General features: G+C 52.9%; 1 protein-coding gene across 8 annotated transcripts in view; it reads right to left on the bottom strand.

The window, feature by feature from the left end:
• Positions 1–3,337: 3,337 nt before the first annotated feature.
• Positions 3,338–23,942, bottom strand: part of JADE1 (jade family PHD finger 1) — a 51,552-nt gene continuing 30,947 nt past the window's right edge. For all 8 annotated transcript variants that reach the window (XM_037129926.2, XM_037129929.2, XM_037129927.2 and 5 more), the window contains exons 6-11: positions 23,305–23,516; positions 20,186–20,353; positions 18,942–19,058; positions 15,107–15,628; positions 9,787–9,904; positions 3,338–6,709 (exon numbers count right to left, since the gene is read on the bottom strand). In XM_037129926.2, coding sequence (XP_036985821.2) covers positions 5,814–6,709; positions 9,787–9,904; positions 15,107–15,628; positions 18,942–19,058; positions 20,186–20,353; positions 23,305–23,516 — 2,033 coding nt within the window. In that variant the 3' untranslated portion in view covers positions 3,338–5,813. The remainder of the gene's footprint in view (positions 6,710–9,786; positions 9,905–15,106; positions 15,629–18,941; positions 19,059–20,185; positions 20,354–23,304; positions 23,517–23,942) is intronic.

Here is a 23,942-nt window from a genome sequence, read left to right as displayed (position 1 = left end):
ACTATGTAACAGGCATGCTTAGACCAAAAAAAAAAAAAATGGCCCAAATGAAAGAACAGTTCAAAGCTACAGAAAAATACCACTGAGCAATGAAGAGATAGCCAACCTATCAGATACAGAGTTCGAAACACTGGTAATCAAGATGCTCACAGAATTGGTTGAATATGGGCACAAAATAGAGGAAAAGGTGAAGACTATAAAATGAAATAAAGGAAAATGTAAAGGGAACCAGAGCGATGGGAATGAAACCAGGGCTCAAATCAATAGTTTGGAGCAGAAGGAAGAAATAAACAGTCAATCAGAACAGAATGAAGACACAAGAATTCAAAAAATGAGGAGAGGTTTAGGAACCTCTAGGACAACTTTAAACATTCCAACATTTGAATCATAGGGATGCCAGAAGAAGAAGAGGAAGAGCAAGAAATTGAAAACTTATTTGAAAAAAATAATGAAGGAGAACTTCCCCAATCTGGCAAAGGAAATACACTTCTAGGAAGCCCAGGAAGCTCAGAGAGTCTCAATGGAATTGGACCCATTGGGGGGTCGAAGGAAGCACACACCAAGGCACGTCATAATTACAATTACCAAGATTAAAGATAAGGAGAGAATCTTAAAAGCAACAAGAGAAAGGGAGACAGTCACCTACAAAGGAGTTCCCATTAGACCATCAGCTGATTTCTCAAAGAAACCTAAGAGGCTGGAAAGAAGTATTCCAAGTCATGAAATCCAAAGACCTACAACCAAGATTGCTCTATCCAGCAAAGCTTTCATTTAGAATGGAAGGGCAGATAAAGCGCTTCCCAGATGAGGTAAAGTTAAAGTTCATCATCAAGTTCTTATTATATGAAATGTTAAAGGGACTTATTGAAGAAAAAGATGATCAAATATATGAACAGTAAAATGACAACAAACTGGCAACTATCAACCGAACTTAAAAAAAAAAAACAACTAGAACTGGAACAGAATCACAGAAATGGAGATCACATGGAGGGTCATCAGTGGGAAAGGGGAGGGGGGAAATGGGGGGAAAGGTACAGGGAACAATCAGCATAAATGGTGGGTAGAAAACAGGGGGAGGTTAAGAATAGTGTGGGAAACGGAGACACCAAAGAACTTCTATGCACGACCCATGGACACGAACTAAGGGGAGGGGGATTGCAGGTGGGAGGGGGCACGCAGGATGGAGGGGATAAAGGGGGGAAATGGGACAACGGTAACAGCATAATCGATAAAACATTTTTAAAAACAAAATAACATCAAAACAAAACAAACGATGAGCTCCAAAATCGCAAGCACCTGCACACACCCCGGAGGAAAGGCCCCGGGAGCCGCAGTGGAGACGCTGGACTGCGCAGGCGTCCAACTCCACCCCGGAGCGAACAGCAGAAGCCGCGGCAGCAGGCGAGAGACTCGTCCTCAGCCCCTTTCCACTCGGCAGGCGGGCGGGCAAAGCCCTGGCTCTGCCCCAGACTGGAGCACGTCTGCTGTCGCAGGGGTGAGCATTAATGAGAAATCATACTGAAGACTGCAACCTTGAAGTTAATCACCAAGTTTGCTGCGGACGGCTGATGCCTCAAAGGCGGAAACCGTTTTCTGAGTGATCTGGGTAAAAACGTGGACAGAGTCCCTGGTGCCGCGTTCCCCACTGCAGGTTGCAGGGCCGCCGCGCTCCGCCCTGGCTGAGGCTCCAGGGGCCTTAATCTCCCGAGGGAACTATCCTGGTTACTCAACTTTTAAGACCTTAGGAAGAATCACGGTTATTTCTCTCCGGGGTCTTACTCAGAGCAAGCAACATGGAAGTAAATAGTCACTAAGGAGGAACCAGGAGAAATAAACAAGCTTTTAGCCAAATGTATGAACAATTCACATAAAAGAAAAAAAAAAGCACTCTGGCCAAATTATTACAAAATCAATATAAGTGAGGGTAGTAGCACTGCCCCGACATGGCTCATCCTAATCTAAGTGAGAACGCAGCACCCACGGCAGTTTTGCTGTCCCAGGGGAAGTCACATGGGATTAGGTGCTAACTTCTGCGCACAGTGACAGAAGTTTCAGGCAGGGAGCGAAGCAAACTAGGAACTGGAACCGGGGCTCAGCCCACCTCTTCCAACGTCAAATGCTGTGGTCTTGGACATGTCTTTGCACAATGCAGACTATGAATGCACTTAATAAAGCTGCTCTTTTAACAATTATTTTTTAAGGTCCTTATAATCTTCCTGTCATTCAGGAATTTTTTTTTAATTTTTTGCCTTAGAAAGCTCATCAGTCAATGATGTTAAAGTATCTTTTTCCTAATGATAAAAATAGTCCACCATTGACTAAGTGCCTACTACGGACTTTGTGCCAGATACTGTATGTCCATTTTCACAGAAGGGAGAATTGAGACAGACTCGTTGGGTGTGCTGGCCACGGTCACATGGCCAGTAACCTGCATAGTTCAGCCTTTAAACCCAGCTCTCTCTCACCCTAAAGTTAAATAGCTTTAACGCTGGTTGTTTTCATATCCAAAATTGTATACTGGAAAAAACTGTACTTTCATTTTTTTTCTAAAGGGCATGACAAAAATCAGACCGTGACCACCTTCCAGAGTCAAGGCACTAGAGTCTAGCAGAGAGTGGCCCAGGGAAGGAATTTCCATTCCCATTCGGATCGAAACCAGCACGATGACACACACCAATTCAGGACTAAGTCCCGGACACATCTTTAAACATTTAGCAAAAGCAGACTTCAAAAGACACTTGGAATGTATTGCAAAATGTACAGCATTTATTCACATACAGACAAAAAGGCACAAATTCTACTAAATAGTTCAACAAAAAAATACAGCTGTCCTCAACTAGTTTTATAAATACTTTCAAAAAAGGGGTAGAAATAAATACAGGATTGGGCCATGTCATATAAAATAGTCATCTCTACATATACTTTGCTTAATTTCTGATTTTTAACTCTTCATGCACCTTTTTCTTCAATTTTAGCTGAATGGACACCAAGCTAGGCACATAGTGAAAAATTCTCTGTACAAGGTTACAAATGTAATGACAAGTTTGTCCATTTCAAAATAATTAAGATTTGTACACAACACATAGAACCCTTCATTGAGATTTGTGTTTGTAACCTAACAAATGACATTCCAGGCAAGTTTACAAAAGTTTAACTAGCTACACTGACATAAACATTGATCATAATCAAAGATATTTCTTGGTCAGGATGCACAAGGAAAGATAAAGCTTAAAAAGAAAAAAGAGAGAAAGAAAAAGAAGAAAGAAAGAAAGAAAGAAAGAAAGAAAGAAAGAAAGAAAGAAAGAAAGAAAGAAAGAAAGAAAAGAAAAGAAAAGAAAAGAAAAGAAAAGAAAAGAAAAGAAAAGAAAAGAAAAGAAAAGAAAAGAAAAGAAAAGAAAAAGAAAAGAAAAAAGAAAGAAGCACATGGTAGCCCACTAGGAGAGCAAGCAGTGGGTAGAATGGGCTGCTGCACGGTGGTCCCATACAGCGCCCCCAGCAGGACAGGAAACGAACTCACAAAGCTGTCCTTCCACTGTCTGAGACACCAAGCTCTACCCCTTGCATTTCAAAGCAGAAATAAAGGTTGTGGGCTTTTTATTTTTGTGTGTTTTGTTCTCATATGGGATTTTTTTAAACCTTTTTATGTTTTTGTTTTTGTTTTGTTTTTGGTTCAGCATAACTTGGAACGTTTGAAAGCTTTTCAACCTAAATGTGGGGGGAAAAACAGGTAAGGCATTATTTTTGCACAACACTAGCATTTCTAATAGTGCAAATGAATCTGGCACCTCCTAAAACGGTGAGAGGTCGTACACTTCCTAGAATTCGGATTTCCTTCCTATGGCTTCACACATCACCCCTACTCCACCCAGACCTGTCGCTGGGGCCAGAAGATAACTGCAGATAGCGTCCACCTTCTTCTGTACTCAGCAAAAGATTTTTGCTCGTATGCAAAAAATCTGACTTTTAAATTAGGCTACGAGTGAATGGACGACTTGGATTCATAAGAACCTTCTAATATCTGTAGCAACAGCTTTATCTGGACAGCAGTGTTTCAAAATGAGCCCCCGTAGCTCAAAAATAGTCCATCTAAAATCCTGGGTCATCCTTTCCCCTCCCCTGAATTAGCTACTACAATGTATTCAAAGAGTTAAGACTTGGTTTGAAAATGTCATACACACAATGGGGATGCATCCGATCTACTATTTGATCATCTGATAAAACTTGCATAGCAAGATGGAATTCATTAAGCCTTTTTTTGTTGTGGACAATCCTCTGGAAGACTTGAAAGTTAACTACGGAACTCAAAGCATTATTCATTAAGTATCAGAATATCCCTGCCACATGGAAACACATGTATAAATGAATCAGGAATCTGAATACTGGTATTAACAAACTACAGGGTAATTTAGGGGAAGCTGGGCTTGTTTCAAGGGCCCACAGTTCTCAATCTCATCGCTATTTAAACTTTCCTTAAGTTTGATGCACAACTACATTGAAATCCAAAGAAAATTAACAGGACCTTAACACTACCCACTGTCTTAATACATAAGCACTGCAGTGAGTGCAAAAACAGAACATTGTACTCAAATTCAATGCTAAATTTATTATTGCTGATAACTTACGAGTTATTGCCTTTTGCAATTAGAAAGTCCAAGTTACAAACTAGAGCCTAGAACTGACTCTAGAAAACCTATTATACTTAAATCTTTTTCCTGTATAAACTTGGTCAATGGTAAGAGGTTTTCGCAACTTATTGCCTTTCTATTGTTTTTAAAATATAACATCTTTTTTCCTTCTTCTTTTTTTTTCTTTTTTCCTCATTTTTAAGGAATCCGTTCACATGGGAAGCCGGATTCCCTAACACATGCACTAGTTGGTGGCTGGCTCTGGGAAGTATGAATCACCAGAATCTGAAGTTCATTACTTGAACGACCATTGTGTAGTTGGAAGCTAGATGGCCAGGTATTGCCAACAGCCAGGGAAATCCCAAGCCGGCCCACAGGACAATGGTTAGGGAAGAGGAAGGTCAAGAGGACTGGTAAAAATGGGGCCTCGGGCGCCCTTTCTCACCCACAGGGACTTCCTAATGGCTTCTCTCTCCACCAGTCCTATATCCACAGCCCAGGCGTGGGGCAGCAGGACTGAGACTTGCACCCTAAATTCAAGCTGCAGCAGCTCTGCCCTGCCCCTTCGGATCTTCCAGAGATGACCTTTAAAAAAAAAAACAAAACTCTTTCCTCCCCATCCGGTGTATTTACACTTAAATTCCCCGGAGTTCCTGAAGCTTCGCAGCTGCTGCCTAATGGACTCTATGCAACAGAAACGGCCTGTGGGACACAGCATAATCGTGACTTCAAGGTCCGCCACAGTCCTAGAAAATAAGTGTTACGGGCTATTCCACAGTACGTGAGGGTTTCTCAAGAACCATCTCTGATTCCGTATTTCAGGTAACCAAGAGTTTGTGCTTTGGGAAGAATACAGAGAGCAATAAAAACTCACGAAGCTTAGGTAATCCTTGCCCTCTTTAAAGACTTACTTCATTCATTCTCATTTTAGTGTTTAATTCAGCTTCCAGTTTAGCAGAGTCTTACGGTTACAACCTAGTCTTGTGTTTCCTCAACAAGTTGAAAATAACACACACTTCTCACAACAGTTTATAAGTGACTCAGAAAAAAAAAATTCAATCTGAATTGCAAGTAAATGTGTCTGCGTGGCTCCGGAGAGCTGGGTCTCCGCGTGTCCCCGGGTCAGAGCCTGTCAGAGACCGTCTGGCAGCAAGGACCAGGCCGCAGAGCCCCGCGCCAGCCGCTTCATCAAGAGGCCAAGATGCTCCTCCGGATGATGTCTGTCCGCCGGGCGATGGCGCTGCTGGGGTGGGTGCACTTCTTTTCCGACGTCTCACTCTCGGAGTCGCTCATTTCCACGTCCGGGGCGTACCCGTCATTCTCGTTGTCCGATTTCAACTTGCTCTTCGCCCTTTCCGGGGCCGTGGCTCGGCCCAGGCCCAAGTAGGGGTAGTCCGCGTGCTGGTGGCCGGCAGCCTCCTGCGCCTCGCCCTGCTGCTGCCGCTCCCCCTTCTTTGGAATCCGGAAACCGCCCCAGTTTTTCACTGGGCTGGCCGGTGTTGTAGGCACTTTGACTGCAGTCTGGGTACAGCTCACTCTGACCAGTGAGCCGTTGCACTTGGGCACCGCCTCCTTCCTCGTGCCCGGCGCCGACTGCCCCGCCGCGGCGGAGGGGGCAGCTCGCCCATGGTCCGGATGCCGCTGGGGCGCGTCTGTGCACCTGAGGGGCTTGTGGCTCTGTTTCAAAGGTCTGTCCTTGACGTCTCCCTTACTGAGGTCACAATGGAATCGGTGGTCTCTCCTGTGCCCGGGGTCGGGCACCATCACACCGTTTTTCTGCTGTGCGGACAGGAGCCGAGCTTCCGCAAAGGTCTTTTCCAAACTCAGGACGCTCCCGGGGAGACCCGCGCCCTCCCTGCGCCCACACAGGCCCGGTGGCCTGAGCAGGGTCTTGCCCGCGGCCCGGGCGCTGCTCGGCAACGCATCTCGCTTGTGGGGCTTTTTCCGCGAGTGCCCCATTTGCTTCCTGAAGAAGGCAGAATGCCACTTCAGGTCCTCTATCTTGGGGGCGTCGGGGCCCACAGAAGGGCTGTTGAACAGCATGCGTTCCAGCGAGGAGGAGGAGCAGGACGAAGAAGGCACACCTGCGGACACAGGAGCACAAAGAGCGAACAGTCAGGGCAGAAGCAAACCGGAGAGAAGGCAACTCGAGTCCCTCCACGTGGCCCTGTGAACGCCCACGCCCAACCCACTGCACAGCACACGGCCGCCCAGCACGTGGAAATCTGACTTTTACAGTAATGCTGCCACCTGCTTTGAGAATCTGCACTCGGTCAGCATACAACTTAAAGCTCTATTTTCTAAAATGGCCGAAGTTCACAGAATTTTTCACGAAATAGCATCTTTTCAAGAAATATTTCCCCTGGACAGAAAAGCTGACCAGATTTTCAAAGGGGGGCCGTGTGGCCCGTCGGAGGTCAGGCGCCGGCCCCACCTGCTGCCCGGCGCCTGAGCAGCACCTGCTGGTCAGCGGTGGGCACGCCCCCCAGGTCTCCCAGGAGACGTGGGCACGCCCCCCAGGTCTCCCAGGAGAACGGGGCGGGGACAGGGCAGGGACCAGGGCTCTTCCGGTTTTTCCATCTCTGCCTTCCTAGGCCTACCATGGGGATGCACACATGTAACTATGTGACATGAGTCAGGGAAGGTGTTTAAAGTCACCGCAGAGACATAGTAAATGTCAAAAATAAAGTGTATTATTATATGGAAAACCCATTCGTGGAATTAAACTAAATCATCAGCCAACATGAGGGTAAGTTAAATCGGTGGTTTTCAAACATTTTTCATGCAGCCCTGCCTGGTGTGGCTCAGCTGGTTAGGCACCATCCTGGTCAGCAAAAGGTGGCCAGTTTGGTTCCTGGTCAGGGCACGTACAAGAGGTAACCGATCAACGTTCCCTTTCCTCTTTCTCCCTCCCTCCAAAAATAAATAGTAAAAAAAAAAAAAATTAATTTCATGCAAATCACAGTAAGAACTAAATGTCCCATTACTCAGTAAAAGCTTGCTCCTCGTGAAACTCTGTTGGCCTCCACCATCTGATATGCACTGACACTGTCTACGTCACTTATTTTTAATGCGGCCGATGGGAGACTAGATTCATCTCACCCACTAACACTTCGTAACCCTCCGTCTGAAAAGCACTGGCTGGATTCCTAACACCCGGCGTCCACCAGGAGGGCCACATTTCTGCCGGAGCCTCAGACCACCAAGGAAGCATGTTCTCATGCTCCTGTCGAACACGCTTTCCCGTCTGCAGCGAGCAGTGAACCTCCGGGAAAACCAGGGACAGCTGGAGTCCCAGGCCGGAGCCTGGCTGAGAACCTACCGCTGAGCAAACACAGAGCAGGCACGAGAAGGGAACAGAGCTGGTGACTCGAGAGGCAGAGCTGCCCCCACAGGGCAGAGTGTTTTGTACTCCGCTGGACACACCTGGCGTGTCCGCACCTCGGAGGGCAGGCGACCGCTTCCTTTCCCACAAGCAGCAGCAAGACTGCGGAGGGAGGGCCGCCCGACAGCGGCCGCCTGCTTCAGTCTCAGCCCCTCGCCCGAGGGAGAACCTCGGCCGGGCTGTGCGGGCAGCTGCCTGCAGCCCGTGACAAACACCCCGAGGGAAATGAGAGCCAATGCTCTCTACGGCGTTTCCACAGGTGACCGCCCAGGGAGGGTCACAGGAGGCCTTCAGCATCACCTCCCCTTGCTCACGGAGGAAAAGGCACGAGTTCAAATTCATCCGCGTAATCGATGAGGAGACAGAAGTTCACGTCAAACAATGTGAATCGAACTGCTTCTACTTATGTCACCTACTTAGAAAAATCTATTTTAGAAGTTGAACAACTAAATTCTAGCTGATGGTATAAGCTTGCTACATCCAGAAATTCTTTCCTCTTGGGAACAATTATCTGATATAATATTATTAATAAGTTAATGCTATTCAAACCAGGTATTGCTCCAAGAACGTCATTTCGTAGTCCCTCAGCCTTCTCTTTGTTCCACTGACCCATTTACAGGAAGTCCTCACTTCACGTCAACAGGCTCTGGGACTTTATGACAAACGGGAAAACCGATTTTACCACAGGCCAACAGACAGAGACCAGTCCCAACAGCATCTCATGAAGGTCATACTGAAATGACATCCAACAAAATAACGTGATTGGAGGACCCAGGGGGCCTCTAGTCCCATGCACCTGGTTAGCGTTAGGAAAACCAGAACCTGGATTTCCACGCCGTAAGGTGTGACAGCTCCTTTGCTGTGTCCATGGGTCATAATTACCTACAGCAACCAAAGGCCACAGAAGTGGAGAACTGGGGTGGCCAGGGGCAGGGACGAGCTCACCTGGGACCTACCTGTTCCACGAGTCTGTGATTCTGCCTGACCACACACTGCCGCACACTCTCTCTCTGAAACCCGCACCCTCCCAGCTTCCCACTGTTGGGACCCCCACGCCAGCGCTGAAACTTTGATTCTGGCCCAAACGCCTTCCCAGACCCACAAACCCCAGGGAGGTTAGACAACTCCGCAGCTTTGTATTTGATCTCCAAGTAATTGCAGTGTTTTTTTTTTTTTCTCTTTGCTTAGCCCAGAGCAATATAAAATAGAAGGCACTAAATACATAAATACTTGGCACTGAATCTCCCAAAGATTCGAAATTCTACCTACACCAGAAAAAGTCCACTGAGAATGTTATCTACACATCTGCCTGGAGCTCACAGTCTTAAGATCATTTCACCGCATGTTACAGGTAGATGCAAGGCTCGGTAATCCCCAAATTCTTTCAGGTATCCCCATGACACCTCACGTTTATCAAGTGCTCTGCAAAATAGAAGTTACTCTTTCCTGTGAGCCTCACAGCAGTCCCCAGGCCTCGGCTGAGATACTCAAGTTACACAGGAGGAAATGGGGTGACTTGGAAAACTGGAGACTTGCTTCGGTCAGGCCTGGAAGCAGAGGACAAAGGATTCGAGCTGCAGCGAGGCCAAATCCCTAGCCCACCCCGTGTCAAAATGCCTCCAATGTGTAAACATTTTCTTTAGATATGAAAGCCTGTGCTGCTCAGGTTCTTCTGCAGACAAGATAAAGGAAAATGAAACTATCCTCTGTCTTTAGCAGAGCCTTAGCTTCTGAACCCCTGCCCTACTGATTGACCTACGAGGGCTGAATGCATACCTGAAACTCTTTCTTGCTCCAAGAGCTTAGTGTAAAGATTGAATATCTGTTCCTGGACTTTGCACACAGACCGTTTAATCTTTTCCCTGCGGGTCACCATGTAAGTGAGGTTCCGAACCTAGAATGTAGAGAATAGAGATTCTAAGTAAGCAATACATCGTGAACAGTACTTTGGTGCTTTATTTTTTTCCCTTTACCTGAGATAAAATTGTCCTACAAAAGCCTGGCGTGACATCTAAAATCAAAATGTACTTTCTTCTCCAATCGCTAATCTCCTGGGAGCTGCTAACAAGGGTTCAGCACATACCCCTCCCTCCCTGGACAGCGACACAGCCAAGTCAGATTGTGGAGGACACCTACAGAACCCCACAAAGGCCCACCTCCACCCCCACCCCCGCCTTGGACTCATTCCAGCAGAGAGAAGACTATGGGGGCGGAGTCTGGACTTGCCACATCTCTCCAGAGCAAAGGGCTCACCACTCCTCAGGATTGCATTTCCAGGAGTGGGAGGGTGAGAGGCTTTAAAGATTTAAAGACACACCTGTTTATTGTGTGTCTTTTTAAGTTGCAGCTACGTGAACACACGGTCAAGTGCCATCAGAAGAAAAGCCCCCCTCCCAAATATTGACCCTATATAAGACCAGGTGGTCACCAAGAATCCAAGTTCAAGTCCTGGTCAGCTGGACACGAGACAGCCTGGAACTAACAGCCCACTGGCGCTCACACAGAACGTGACGTCCAGGGAACACCCTGGCTCTGCCTGGACTCGCGGGATCAACGTCGGGTCCAGCTGAGTCACCGCCGGAGGAGCGGACGCTGCCCTGGGACTGACTGACGTGGGAGGAATGGAACAGACCCCGGTGCTAGCAGCTCCACTTTGCATCCGACGGGTGACCTCCAACCACACAGGCAGATCCTCCCGGACCAGTGCTGACTAATGTCTTCAAAGCCTCCCGGGATGAGTCAGTACAGACGCCAAGTCTAAACGCAAAGCATTCGTCGATGAACCCCCTTCGACCCCTCAGTCCTACACCTGCCGGTGAACCTGGGTAGATTCCACGGGCCTGAGGACACACAGGTCACGACGCAACACAACAAGTGCACAACTCGGCCTTCTGGCAGGACAGTGTGCGCAAGACCCAAATCAGCCCGGCTCCCGCATCAAGGCATAACTGCTCTCCTGAAAACCACGCTTTCCTTACACCGGGCAATCCCTTCCCTCGCTGCCTTCTTTCAAATACAAGCGGTCCAGCAGGCCCTGGTCAGGTGGCTCGGTTGGTCAGAGCATCACCCCCATATGCAAAAGTTGCGGGTTCGATCCCCAGCAAGGGCACACACAAGAATCAACCAACGATTCTATCAGTAGATAGAACAACAAACTGATGTCTCCCTCTCCCTTTTTCTCTCTGAAGATCAGTTAATCTTTTTTTAAAGAAGAGGTCCGAAGGTCACAAACCCTTCCCTTTGCAACAAGGAGGATGACAAGCTGCACACACAGGCCTGCCCCCCGGGTCTCAGGCCCCCGAGCCCAGACGAGCCCAGCTGTCCAGGCAGCCGTTTGCAAGCAGACACGAGCACTAGCTCCTCACCGGCTCCCACGCTGGCAGCGTGTGTGAGGAAGCAGGAACACCTCATTCACTGACTATTTAGCATCTTCCTGACACTTCTCGATTGAAAAAATTCTGTGTGTATCTTAAAGAGCTGACAAGTAAGTCACTCCCCCATCTCGGAGTAGATTCCCCCTCGAGGCCTGAGCTTCACGTCGTAGCCCCAGACCCCTGGGCCAAGCAGTGTCCTCTGAAAATCCTGACCGGCTGGAGACAGGGTGCTGATAGCACTTCGGTCAGTGCTGTGCCACCCAGGGGAGACAGGTACCTGACTCCAAACTGGAAAACAAGCAGACCAATGTCCACATGAAGACAAGGAATCCGACCTCTGCACACAGGAAATGGGGACGAACCCTGACCCCTACGCATAGATGGGCCCCCTCTTGTTCAAGCTGGACGTTCAACAGACATTTATGTCTCTGACTCCAAATTACCCACAGAAACAGAAAGCAGGGAAGCCTGAGACCCAAGTTCCATTCCCTTCTCAAATTTAATCTTGGTGGCTTCCACCCTGGCTGCTCTTGGGAAGCCCCTTCTGTGCCCCATGATCTTTAATGAGAAACCTCCAAACAGAACTCCAGAAACCCAAGACCGGGGCAGTTGGAACAAATCAGGCCCCTAAGTGGCCCCGGCCTGGCTGACCCCACTTAGGAGAGAGCGCACCCCAGGCCGCAGTCCTGTGCACGCCCCCCTGCACTCCTCACAGGCAGCTGCATGTGCAGCTCTGAACTGAGGCTCCATGGAAAGCAGGCGCTGCCTGGCGGCTCCTGCAGCACAGTCCCTCCAAAGTCCCTCCCACTTCCTCCTCTCCCAGTGGGCTGTGAGGAAGTGCCCCCCAAAACCAGCTCACACCCCAGCCGGGTGGCTCAGTGAGTTGAAGCACTGTCCATACACCATAAGGATTGTGGGTTCAGTCCCGACCAGGAGCACACATAGGAGTGACCTCAATGTATCTCTCACGTTGATGTTTCTAAAAAAAATAATAAATCAATACTCTTGTCCTTGGATGATGGTTTCAAAAAAAACCCCTGCTCACAGGTGCACTCTCAGGCCAAGTTCAACCCAGCCAGGCTTTCGTCAGACGTGCTGGTCCCCCGGCCCCAGAGCTTCTGCAGTAAGAGGGGAGGCCCCCAAATCTGCTTCTCTACTAGGTTTCCAAGTAATGTTGCTGCTGGTTGGGGACCCCACCCCAAGAACCATGGCCCTCAGGAATCCGAAAATGGGTTCAGGGGTTTTCTTGAATCCCAAACACTGCTTTTACCACACTACAGCTTAAGGTACCTTTTGCTCAGGGACAAGTGGAACTGCACCAGACTTTCAAAGGTGACCCGCTCCACTGGACAGCACGGAGCCCCCACCCCCGGGTGCCTGGCGTGCAGAGGCAGCGTGTGCACAGGAGTGGGCGCTCACTGGCTGCACTGTTCACTGTGTCTCTGAGACAAGACCTCGGGGGGAGGAACCCCACCGGAAGTCGGGCCCAGGAAACTCGACACGACCACCCGCCACGCACCAGTCCGAGTGTCTCCTTACAGGTGTGGCGTGGTCCTGGGCCCTCCTGAAACCCATTCCTGGCACCTAACATTCTGAGCCAGCGCTGGTCCCAGGTGTGCAAGGTGCCCAGGTGTGTATTTGCAGGAAAGAGCATCACCATCACAGCTCACCGGCTGTCTGCATTAGTAAGGGCGGCGGCGGCTGCCTGAGGGCTGACCACACGCCACCATTGCTGCCCCAGGTGGTAACTGGTTCTGTGTGCCTGCTGCGAGGTGCTGCTGTGTGAGCTGGGCAGAACCCTGACCTAAGGACAAAGCACGGACTCATGGTTCTGTCAGCCCAGCCTCCGTGGGCCTTCGGCCCGATGCTCTTTATAATTACTAAGAACTGCACCACGCTCTGGGGCACGGCAGAGACTGAACCTTTTAAATCTGCCACCATCACAGGCCTCATGGCAAACTTTGAAAAACATATTTTTCATTATAATAAGCCCATTTTAAACTGCCACTAAACACCCTACAAACTTCTTATGCTCTTTACTGAAGTAAATGTAAGGAATGCCACACACACACACACACACAAATCCTGATTTATTCCCTGTTTCTCATTACATAATTGGCATCATTCTACTTAAAAAAGCAACAGTGATGACTCCAGAAGTGTTCAGAATTTGATTATACGTGCGTGTTAATCTGAGTAACTGAAGTGCAGAACAGAGTTAGTACACCACGAGCATTTTCTACACTTTTATTCTGTGGTGGTTGTGAGGCGAACACGGTCCGGACAGAGCCTTCTCGTCCTCCCTCCCGAGGACTGTCTGGCTCCGCAGCGCGTGCGCCCCAAGTACTGTGGTTGTCACGCGCGGCTTGTCGCCAGGGCTCCAGTTCGTCCTTCTGAATCCCTTTCTCAACTCTGAACAGAACCGCCACACATGCACGTGGCTGGGGGAGGCGAGGTCTTCTTCACACTCACCACCAGGGGGGGTGTGGGAGCAGGAGAGCCTCACGGCCCTCCTCTGGGGCCTGCCTCGGCCAATGCCTAACCTGGGGAAGGGCTGTCACAACAAGCTTGTGTGCGGATGGGGCGTGCAGGACTTGGATCTTTTGGTTCGGTACCTCCCTAGTTTATCCCTAGTCTTGGCCTACACCCTCATTTCAAACCACCTGAGTGCGTCTCTCCCAGGCAGGTGAATCTCTCCCCGCTAAGTCAGGTGCCTGGGGGAGGTGCGTCAACTCTTCCGGGCCACACGGTGCTGCCTTTCAGCGCACGCTGCAACAGGCCAGAAGCCGGGTCCAGTTCCTGTGCACTAAGGAATTTAATTAGCCAGGGCGCTGATGCAGAAGGTGCTGGAAGACCCACCTCCAGTTCCAGGGAGCAGAGGCCCTGGGGGGGGGGGGGGGTGGCGAGCCAGCCCACTCCTGGCTCTTCCTGTGGCAGGAAGAGGGGTCTGGCCTGGGACTCCGAGGGCAGCAGAGTGGGGGAAGCACAAAGCAGCAGCAGCTGCTGGAGGGCGGGCGGCAGCTCCAGGCCGCCCACTGCCGCCACCTCCAGCAATGCCGCAGGTGACAAGTGGTGTGCTGAGCGGGACCAGGACCCCCACACCCACAGGTGGCCACACCACAGACACGTGGACACAGACACACACACGGTACAGATACACAGCCTCGGGGATGACTTAGCACCTCACTGCCAGAACCTGTGGAGAGACAGGCCCCACACGCCGGCCCCCTGGCCTGCCCTGCTCTGTGACAGCCCTGGGGACAAGGGGGCACAGAGGTAGCAGCGAGCCCGCCACCAGCACCTGTGAGAGTTCCCGAGGCTGAACAAGATCTCTCCCCACCTCTGCCCGCCCCACCCTCTGCCAAATCCATTCTTGTTTTCTAGCTCTGGGTGTCAGGAATTCTGGGCCCGTGTTCCTGGGGCTTAGTTCCCTCTAGCTCTAGAATAGAGGGGGAGACATACCCCCACTGAGTCTTGCAGAACAATGAGGATTAATGGGGAAGTGTTAAAAATAAGTCACAGAGAAGAGCCCCGCCCTTTGGCGGTCCTGCACGTCCGCACAAGTCTCCCAGCCCACAGACACTGAACCGACACCACCTCACGCTGCAGTTACATGTACGGCCGACAGCAAGCTCGCAGCCGCCACGCCCGGCCGGGGCACACGTGGCCTCTGCGCCATCCTCTTCGCTAGGTCACTACAAGGTGTCAGTGTCGATCATTACCCTCTCCAGGTCCTGCCGCAGGTGCGTGAACAGCTGCAGCCTCCTAAACAAGACATCCTGCTCCCGCTTCGCCAGGTTGTCCTCTTCGTCTTTCTTTGGAGTGATCAGGGGCTTGTTGAAGTTGACCTTCCTCTTCAACTTCCAGTACTGGTACAGGAAGTCCACCACCTCCTCGGGCAGCCGCAGGGCCCTGGCGACGTCCAGCAGGTTGACGAAGGTGTAGAACTCGTCTTCCAGCTGCTGCAGCTTCTGCTTCCGCACGCTCACCCGGTGCGCCTCCTCCTGGTTCTGCTCGAGGCTGGCGAAGGGCTCCAGCGCGTTCCGAGAGGGGCACTCCGAGCCCCCGTTCTCCTGAGCGGCCCCCTCCCCAAGGCTTTCCTCGGCTTTCCTGTGGGTGCTGTGCTTTGGGCAGTAGGACTTGAACTTGACTTCATCGTTCTCCGCCAAGATGGTCTTCATCTCCAGGCCCCGGTCAAAAGCACAGGTCACATGGAAAGCCGTGCGGCAGTTCTTCACAGAGCACTGGTGAGGACAGGTGGGAGACAAGAGGAGAGACGGTCACGCAGGACAGTGGCTGAGCCCCTCGGTGTCACGCACACCCCCCCCACACACATGTGCAAAGCCTCACTGCCAGCACTCGCACACCATGACAAAGCTCCTGGGACGAGCCCCAGCAGACTGACCAGCCTGGTTCTGAGTGAAGGAAGGCCCGGGAGGGAAGGGAACTCTTTGGGTGAATTATCCTTAGACAGGGCCTGCAGCCCCTCCCACAGAGGCGTTACTGCACCTGTGACCAGGCGTCTGGCACTCACTGTACCCAAAAGAACACACGGTCCTGTGCAGAGTGCACTCGGAGGCGTGAGTGTGCCCTTTCTGGACATGTGAACCCTTCTCTCACTTCTAGGAAAGGCTGGGATGAAGGAAGCTCCCCAGGGAGAAGGAGCACTGGTCAGAGTTGAACCCGCACCCTGGCGCCCAGCCGGGCCGAGTGACGGAGTCGCAGCACGTGGGGCAGGGGCAGAGACTGCTGCTCAAGGCGAGGAGGGTGAATGCAAATGCCCAAAAGGCACAAAGAACAGGCGACGAGAACCCAGCCCAGGAAGGACGGACGGGTCTGCGCACCCTTAGGGAGCCTTGCCCAACACTTCAGGGGCAGCGGAGGCGGCAGGGAGCGGGGTGGTCCTGATCCCAGGGGTCAGGAGGTGGCCCGGAGGCCGGGCATCGTCGGCTGTGCCTCCTTTCTTCCCGAGGGGCCACCTCCCACTAGCAGCCTCATCAGGCTGATTTAGTGCCCGGGACCCAGACGGCCGCCAGCGGCCTGGCAGGAGGCAAGTGATTAACTTCCCCCATCTGATCCCACTGGGCCAAGGCCTGGAAGAGGTTCCTGGGGGGAAGCCAGTCCCTTCAAAGCAGCTCTGTGCTGGGTGAGGCCATGTGACTCGGCTGGCCGGGCCACAGGGACACAGAACCCTGCGCACCAGGCGGCCAAAAAGCTCGCTTCAACTCGCTCAGCAGAGCCTGAGCCCACGACCACGAGTGGCAGCGTCCGGAGCTGGGGTCTCCCTGCAGCCTCGGTGTTTCGGGGGAGGCGGCCCTGCCAGTCAGAGCTGCTTCCGCACTGCCACGCCCCTCTGCCCACAGCAGAGCACCCAGCTCCCTTCCCCAGTCCCTCGTTACCGACCCCCGAGGCAAACAAACTCACAGGAATCTGTAATTTTACCTATAAATAACCTCACTTCCAAGAAATGTGTGAAGTCGGCTTCAGTGGCACAACACACACATGCCCGCCCACCTGGCCGCCGCCATCAGGACACCGGGGCGCCCCCCGCCCAACACCCAGCCAAGATGGGAGCGGATGCCTGAGACTCTGTGCGGTCTGCCTTTGGCTTAAGCTGCACTTGACCCAGGCGCTCCGGTCTCCAGGAGGAAGGAGCTGCAGCGGAACGTTTACACAGGGCTTTGTAAAGACGCCAAACAGCCTTCCTCCGGGTTTTCCGATTCAGGCTGACTCAGCAGACAGATGTTACAGAGACACAGGCCCGGCCTGCACAGCTGCAGACGTCTCCGAGAGGAATTCTTTAATAAAGATCAGTGCGTTCCGCGCAGAGATGAAACAGCACCAACCTTCCCTGGCCTCTTCTCCTTCAGATTAATGTTCTGGGAAAACGAGGTCAACGGCCACCAAAAATGTCATCTGATCATCTCCCTTCACAAGAGGAATGAGGGTCCTGCTCACCCGTCTCTGGCAAGCATCAGGCAAGGACCAGGGGCCATGCTGGGGGGGGGGAGGGGGGGGGGGGGGCGCGGGCATGACCCCACCCTCCCGGAACGTCAGGCACCTGGGAAGGAGCCCATCGCCCCTGCCCCGGGCTTCCCTCCCCTCGTTTCTGGGAGCACTCGAATGGGCGCACGCATGCACACAGCCCAAAGCCTTTTTGTTTTTTATTTTGAGGCCTTTAAACCTTTTCTCCTCCATCTTCTCCCAATAAAACTGTAAGGCCAGAGGCTTTCTGTCATAGTTTAGTTTTAAGCAGATTCTACTTGCACACAAAAATCCGCACCATTTTCAAGGTCCGCAGCCAAATCCCACCAGCTGTCTCATGCCTCGCCCTCTGAATGTTTGCTACATTCTGGGTTCTCGAACACCGGTGATAACAAAAGAAAGCAGAGCTACTTGGCATATAAAATGAAAACATTTAAAAACCACCAGTCAACAGGTACCTTAGCAAAAGAAATACTTATCAGCCAAAGACAAACTGGTTTTGCCACATGAGGTCACTTCTTTAAAACATTCAACTGGCAGTTTGTCGAGGCTCCTGGAGAGCACGTGCCAGGGAGACGGAGGCAGCCACGGCCCTGAGCTGCCCGCTGACCCCAGGTCAGCCACAGGCAGCATCTGCAGGCCTTGAGGAACCTCACTTCAGGCCTCCGACGCCCTGACTCCCTGGAGATGCCAACAATGGGAGAACCAGAAGCAGCATCTCGAGTGGAGTTTCAGAGACTATGAAAACGGACAGCACACCACCCATGCGCGCCCCTTCCTCCCATCTGCCTGGAGACTCTGTGCACTCATCCGTGTGTGGGCAAAGGGAAAGCAGGCGAACACGTGCACACAAGCAGTAGGGTGTGGCTGTGCACACTCACATGCACACACACAAGAGGTGCCGCGGAGAACCAGCCACCCAGACCAGGTTCGGTGCAGCACCTCTTGGGGTCCCTGCAGCCCCCTGGTGCCGCCCCTAGGAGCCTAGTTAACCACATGCAAAAACACCAGCACCCAGGCTGACGTCACATGGCTGCACCGAAGGAATGATACCCACGCACACGCCTGGGAAAGCAGCAGCGTTGGGCAGGCAGAGATGGGTGTACTATTTGGTAAAAAGACACGTAAGAGGGTGGCCAACCCTCCAGAGTCAAGCAGTTCTACCCCGGAGGTGTCGGCCGCGCTGGGAGCAGACTGGAATCAAGCAGACGAACTGGGCCATCCTGGCAGCCAGGCAGAGTCGGAGCCACCTGGTGATGGCTAAGCTGGGGCTCTACTTGCACAGGACACAACCCACGCTCGGGCTCAGACCATGCCGGAGCCATTCCTGGCAGCCAGGCAGAGTCGGAGCCACCCTGGTGATGGCTAAGCTGGGGCTCTACTTGCACAGGACACAACCCACGCTCGGGCTCAGACCATGCCGGAGCCATTCCTAGCCACCTCCGAAGAACTGCGAGCCCCTCGTCCTGCTTCCTGGATTCTAGTCCCATCCCCAAATCCCCATTTCCCAGAGTCCCCACCATGCTCCCGGTGACACAGGGGAGGAGACGAAGACCTGGGGCCAGGCCTTACCTGTATGGAGGCCCCGCACTTCTCGTTGCAGAGGCTGCACACCAGGGCCCACCGATTGCTGGGGATGTGAGACACTTTCGTGATGGGCTCCATCTTCTCAGGGCTGCCGATGCTCACCTGGGGGCCCAAGACAGAGCAAGAGAGTGAGGCCGAGGCAGGCAGACAGACGTGGGCTAAACATGGGGGCAGAGGTGTCAAGACCTTTGCCTGCCTGCATCACCCCTCCATCCGTGCAAGGGCACTCGACCTCCCGGACAGGCAAACCCCTACTTTAAACATCAGGACAGTTCTGGGGGAGGCTGGGGGCAGCAGCAGGAGAGCCCAGAGCCGAGCCCCGGGCCTCCCCTGCCATGCGCCCAGGGAGTGATGGGCTCGGACGAGCGAGTGTCCACCCAGGCCGTCCGCTACGCCTGCAGCCCACAGTGGCATGAAAAGGACTGGAGGTGGAGGAAGTCGACAGACAGTGACTTTCACGTCTCTCTCACTGAGGAAAACCACTCTCTTCAAATTCAAAAGATCACTAGAGTGGAAAACTACCGAGACAAAATGAGCTCTCCCGACATGTGGGCTGGATCACTGAACTGGGTCCCTGTTAATAGCAAACCACGAGATCCAGTGCCACCGAGACCCATGGCATGAAGCCAAAGCCACAACCCAAATCGTCCCCAGGTCCTTCTCCACAGGAGGAAAATGCACCAAAAATTACACTTAAAAAAAAAAAAGCAACTCTGAAATTTGAATCACAAATGATATTCTCACAGTGAGCCATGCAAATTAAATTAGTCAAGGTCTGGGACTTGAAATAAATTACACCAGACCCGAAATTAAAAGGATTGTGGCTAAGGGAGAATTTTAACAAGAATCACCAAAGTGTGACCCAGAGCAGTGGCTCCTTAAGCGTGGTGGCGCCGTGCTCTCGGCTCACAGGCACCGTCTGTCCTGGGGGAGAACAAGGCCGTGCGTCCTTCTGCAGGCCTGCAGCTGGGGGTCGCCCGGGAGGGACATCTGCCTCAAAGTCTGCACACCGTCCGACACGCTGCCGCTCCTGGTGAACACCTCCTCAGATGCACCCCCAGGACGAGGTGACGGTGCGCTGGCCGTGCAGGGCAAGGGGGCAGCGGGAATCACTAACAGGTGCCTTTGCCCTTGTCAGCCACCACCTGGTCTATTGATGAATGCCCCTCTCCCAACCCCGCCAAGGCCAGGACCCCTGGGCCGAGCCCCTTAAGCCCACGCACACCTACCTCGGGGATCCACAGAGCACAGCTGACGTGGACCCACTTGGTCCCGCTGCGGGTGGGCTTCATGGCTCCGCCTTTCTTGGGACACAGCAAACACTTGGGCCGCACGCCCAGGGCACACGTCCTGCACAGCCAGCTGCCCTCAGGGACCTTGAGGATTCCATAGCAGGCCTGCAGGGCCCAGCGTGCCCCCAAGGAAAAGGGAGAGGGAGGAAGGTTCATTTTCCTCGTTATAGCTCTTAATTTAACACCACCTGGCAGCGTTTTAACAGAACAAGCAGCACCACAGGCACTGCCATGCCCACCTCGCAGGGGCCCCGCCCTTCAGAGGTGTCGACACGCGTGGGTGCAGCACACTGCGAGTCCCACACGGTTCCGGACCCCCAGGGGCCAGGGAGGTCTGCAGGGAGCGGCTGTCCTGCAGACACCGCCCACCCCGACTCCCGAAACACGAAACACGGAGCAGGGATTCCTCGGAGCCGCCTCCGGGCTGAGCAGGGAAAGTCGGCTCTGCTTGCCTTCTCCCGTGGGCGGGATTTCAAAGTGAGGAAAAACACAAAGCAACTGAGAGTCTCCCAAAGCTATTAAACCAGACGGCAACGGGAAGAACCAGAGCAAAGGAGCCTCCTCATTCCCCAGGCCCAGCCAACACTCCTAACGAGATCCCAGTCGGCCCAGAAAAATGAGACTTTCTGCACAAAGAGAATTCGGTCTTTTTAGCTGATCCTGACAGCCTGCTCTGCACAAGACATGGCAACATTACACAGGAGAGCGAAACTGCAGAAGTCAAGGCCATTACCACGGACGTCACTAAGGTGCTTCAAGGAAAGAAAAGGCAGATGTTCAATCAGCCGACAAGCAAAATCGTGATGGTACCGGGGGCACAGTCAGAGCCTCCAGAAAACACCGACTGCAGAATGTTGTCCTCAGATGAACTGCAAGTCAGGAAGTCGGGAGACACAGCAGCGCGGCCCAGCCCTCCAGACAGGAAAGGCACAGACAGCCCTCTGCACGCCGAGTCCAGGACCCGAGGAGGAAACCGCAGGACGAGAGCACAGCGGCGAGGTCGCGCGGAGCCCGGAGGCTCAGGGTGCGAGGTGGGAGCCTCGAATGAGCCGCTGTCAACACAGGCTCACAGGGGAAAAAAATGCTTAAAGAGCCAAGTGGCACTATCAAGGTTTCAAATACTAAAAGGCTTCCATCAAGCATTCTAGAGAAAGACATTTGAAGAGGTAATTTTTCTTTTACTGGAACAGCAAGTCTAAACAAAATTAAAAGATTAAATAAAATATGCCTTAAAGTCAAGCCATGAAGAACATCTCAAAAGAAAAATGAGCCACAGGGAAAGGTTACGGAAGGAGACTCAGTGGCTGCAGCAGACAGAACAGGACCAGGGAGTGGCATGTGGCCCAGAGGCCCCCAGTTCCAGGTCCAACCGCCACCAACCCACAGTGGGGACCCTGACATCAGTTAACTCACCGAGGAAACAAGGGGTTTAAGAAGTTTCCAAACAGCCCTGGCTGGTGTGGCTCAGTGGACTGAGCGTGAGCTGTGAACCAAAGATTCGCTGGTTCGATTCCCAGTCAGGGCACATGTCTAGGTTGCAGGCCAGGTCCCCAGTGGGGGCCATGTGAGAGGCAACCACACACTGATGTTTCTCTCCCTTTCTCCCTCCCTTCCTCTCTCTCTAAAAATAAAAATTTAAAAAAAAAAGAAGTTTCCAAACAGAACCCCTTTTCCAATACAAAATTTTTCTCAGGGTGGAAACAGTGAAATAACAATCCAGGAAAACGGCAACGTCGCCCGAGACGCAGCACCAGCAACGAGGGCCGTCATGCTGCTCACGACGCCGACAGGACCCGACCACCACACGGACCCCGAGTGTCCCTGAGAAACTGCCTGGGCCCTCGGAGACCCAGAGCCAAGACGGGCTCCCGCGTGACTCAAGGGAGAGACGCGCATCTCCCGCCCGCCCGGCAGAATAAGCAGGGCGGGACCCGGCGGTGGGGTCTGCAGCAGCGGGAGGCGAGGCAGAGACTTCCCCTAAAGGAAATGGCAACCCGAGAACTCGCCCGAGCAACCTCCACCCAAGTCTGAGTCAGTGTTTACACCCTGGCATCAACAGGCGAATTCAAAGTAAGCGCTAAGCCTTTTAAGTCCAAAGAGTGCATGTGAACGTGGTCCCCACAGAAGTCCGGCTCCTTCATCCCTGCGCTGGAAATACAGAAATGGAAGAGGCAACAGGGCTGAGCCAGTCCCAGGCTTTTGAAATTACCCGGCGTCCATCGTAGCGAAGGCTAAGGAAGGACTGACCCTGTCACAGAAGGCAGCGGACAACCACCAGCCCGCCGGCCCCCAACCAGGGACGACAGGAAGGCGGTTTCCAGAACAGAGAACCCTGTGCTCGTCCTGACAGCTCGGTTTACACGCCGACACGTGTAAGGACGTGTGCAACACGCCAACGCCGTGGGCTAAGTTGTATCCCACAAGGCTGTGCGTCGGCCCCAGCCCCAAACCTCAGCATGTGACCTGCCAGCAAACAGGGTCGTCGCGGAGGCCGTGGTGGAGACGTGGTCCCCTAACCCCACTGGACCAGCGTCCTGGTAAGAAGAGGCCAGCTGTGAGGGCACCCTCAGGGAGGACATCCACGACAAAGGCACAGTGCGGCTCAAGTCCAGAATGACGGTGACAATCGTCAGCAAACCGCCAGACGCAGGGGGAGCCGAGGAGGGCTGCGCGGCAGCTGGAACTGCAGGGGGAGCTGCGGCCCCTCCGCACGCACCCCCGGCCCATGGCCCGCGGTATCCCCGGGGAAACCAATGCCACCGACCCCCGGCCGTGTCAAGGTTGTCTCGGTGTGCTTAACACCTCAACGTGGGGGCTGGAGTGCGGCGGAGGGGCTCACGCTTTCTCATGAGTAAGGAAGCCCGACTTCTACGGGCAGAAATAAAAACTCGTGAAGGGAGAGAGCCCCACAAAGGAATCTGTTCTTCCAGTTGTCAAAGTAGCAAGAAATGCTTCAAACACGGGGAGAACCGGTTAGGGACAGCAAGACCTGGCCCACTGGGCACACCTCTCCGCCTCACTCAGGGCAGCGGGAAGGCGGGCGGCGCCCCACCCACCTGGTGCACGCAGATGTTGCACTTGTCACAGAACACCATCTCATTGCCGTCCTCGCCGTCTGGCGACTGGCAGACGTCACACACGACGTCCTCGTCGTACTCGATGCCCAGGCCCTCCTCCGTCTCGATGGCGTGGTTCATGTTGTCGTTGCAGCGCTGCTCGAACTCCTCCAGGACGCGCTCCATGGTGGACTCGTCCAGCTCGGGCATCCCTGGGGGAAAGGCCCCAGGCCCCTGTTAACAGACCCGTTCCCACCAGCACCACCCAGCGACCTCGGTGAGCCTCCGTGTGGGAGGAACTCAGTACGAGGAACAGGCAACAAAGTCCGTAATCCACCCCCATCCACCCCCGGTGCCCCAGCCCCGCCCTGCTAAGGAAGCCCGTCTGATTGAAAAGGCAGAGGAGTCCTCCCTGCAGCCCGGTCAGGCGCAGCAGGGGAGGCAGTGCGGGAAGCAGACAGCACAGGATACACCCCACAGGGTTCGTTTCGTTACAATGTTAAAGGTAAGCGATCAGATCATGGAAGTGACTTAGAATCCATAACCCTGAATTCTGGTTTGAGTGTTTTTGGAAAACATTCCTCACTTGCTCCTTTCGACAGCGCTCCAAACTGATGCCACTGTGAGCACTGGGTGCT

This window comes from Artibeus jamaicensis, unplaced genomic scaffold (genome assembly GCF_021234435.1).
Source record: "Artibeus jamaicensis isolate MK-2021 breed Jamaican fruit bat unplaced genomic scaffold, CSHL_Jam_final scaffold_537, whole genome shotgun sequence".
NCBI lineage: Eukaryota > Metazoa > Chordata > Mammalia > Chiroptera > Phyllostomidae > Artibeus > Artibeus jamaicensis.
This window is presented reverse-complemented; position numbering and strand designations above follow the sequence as displayed.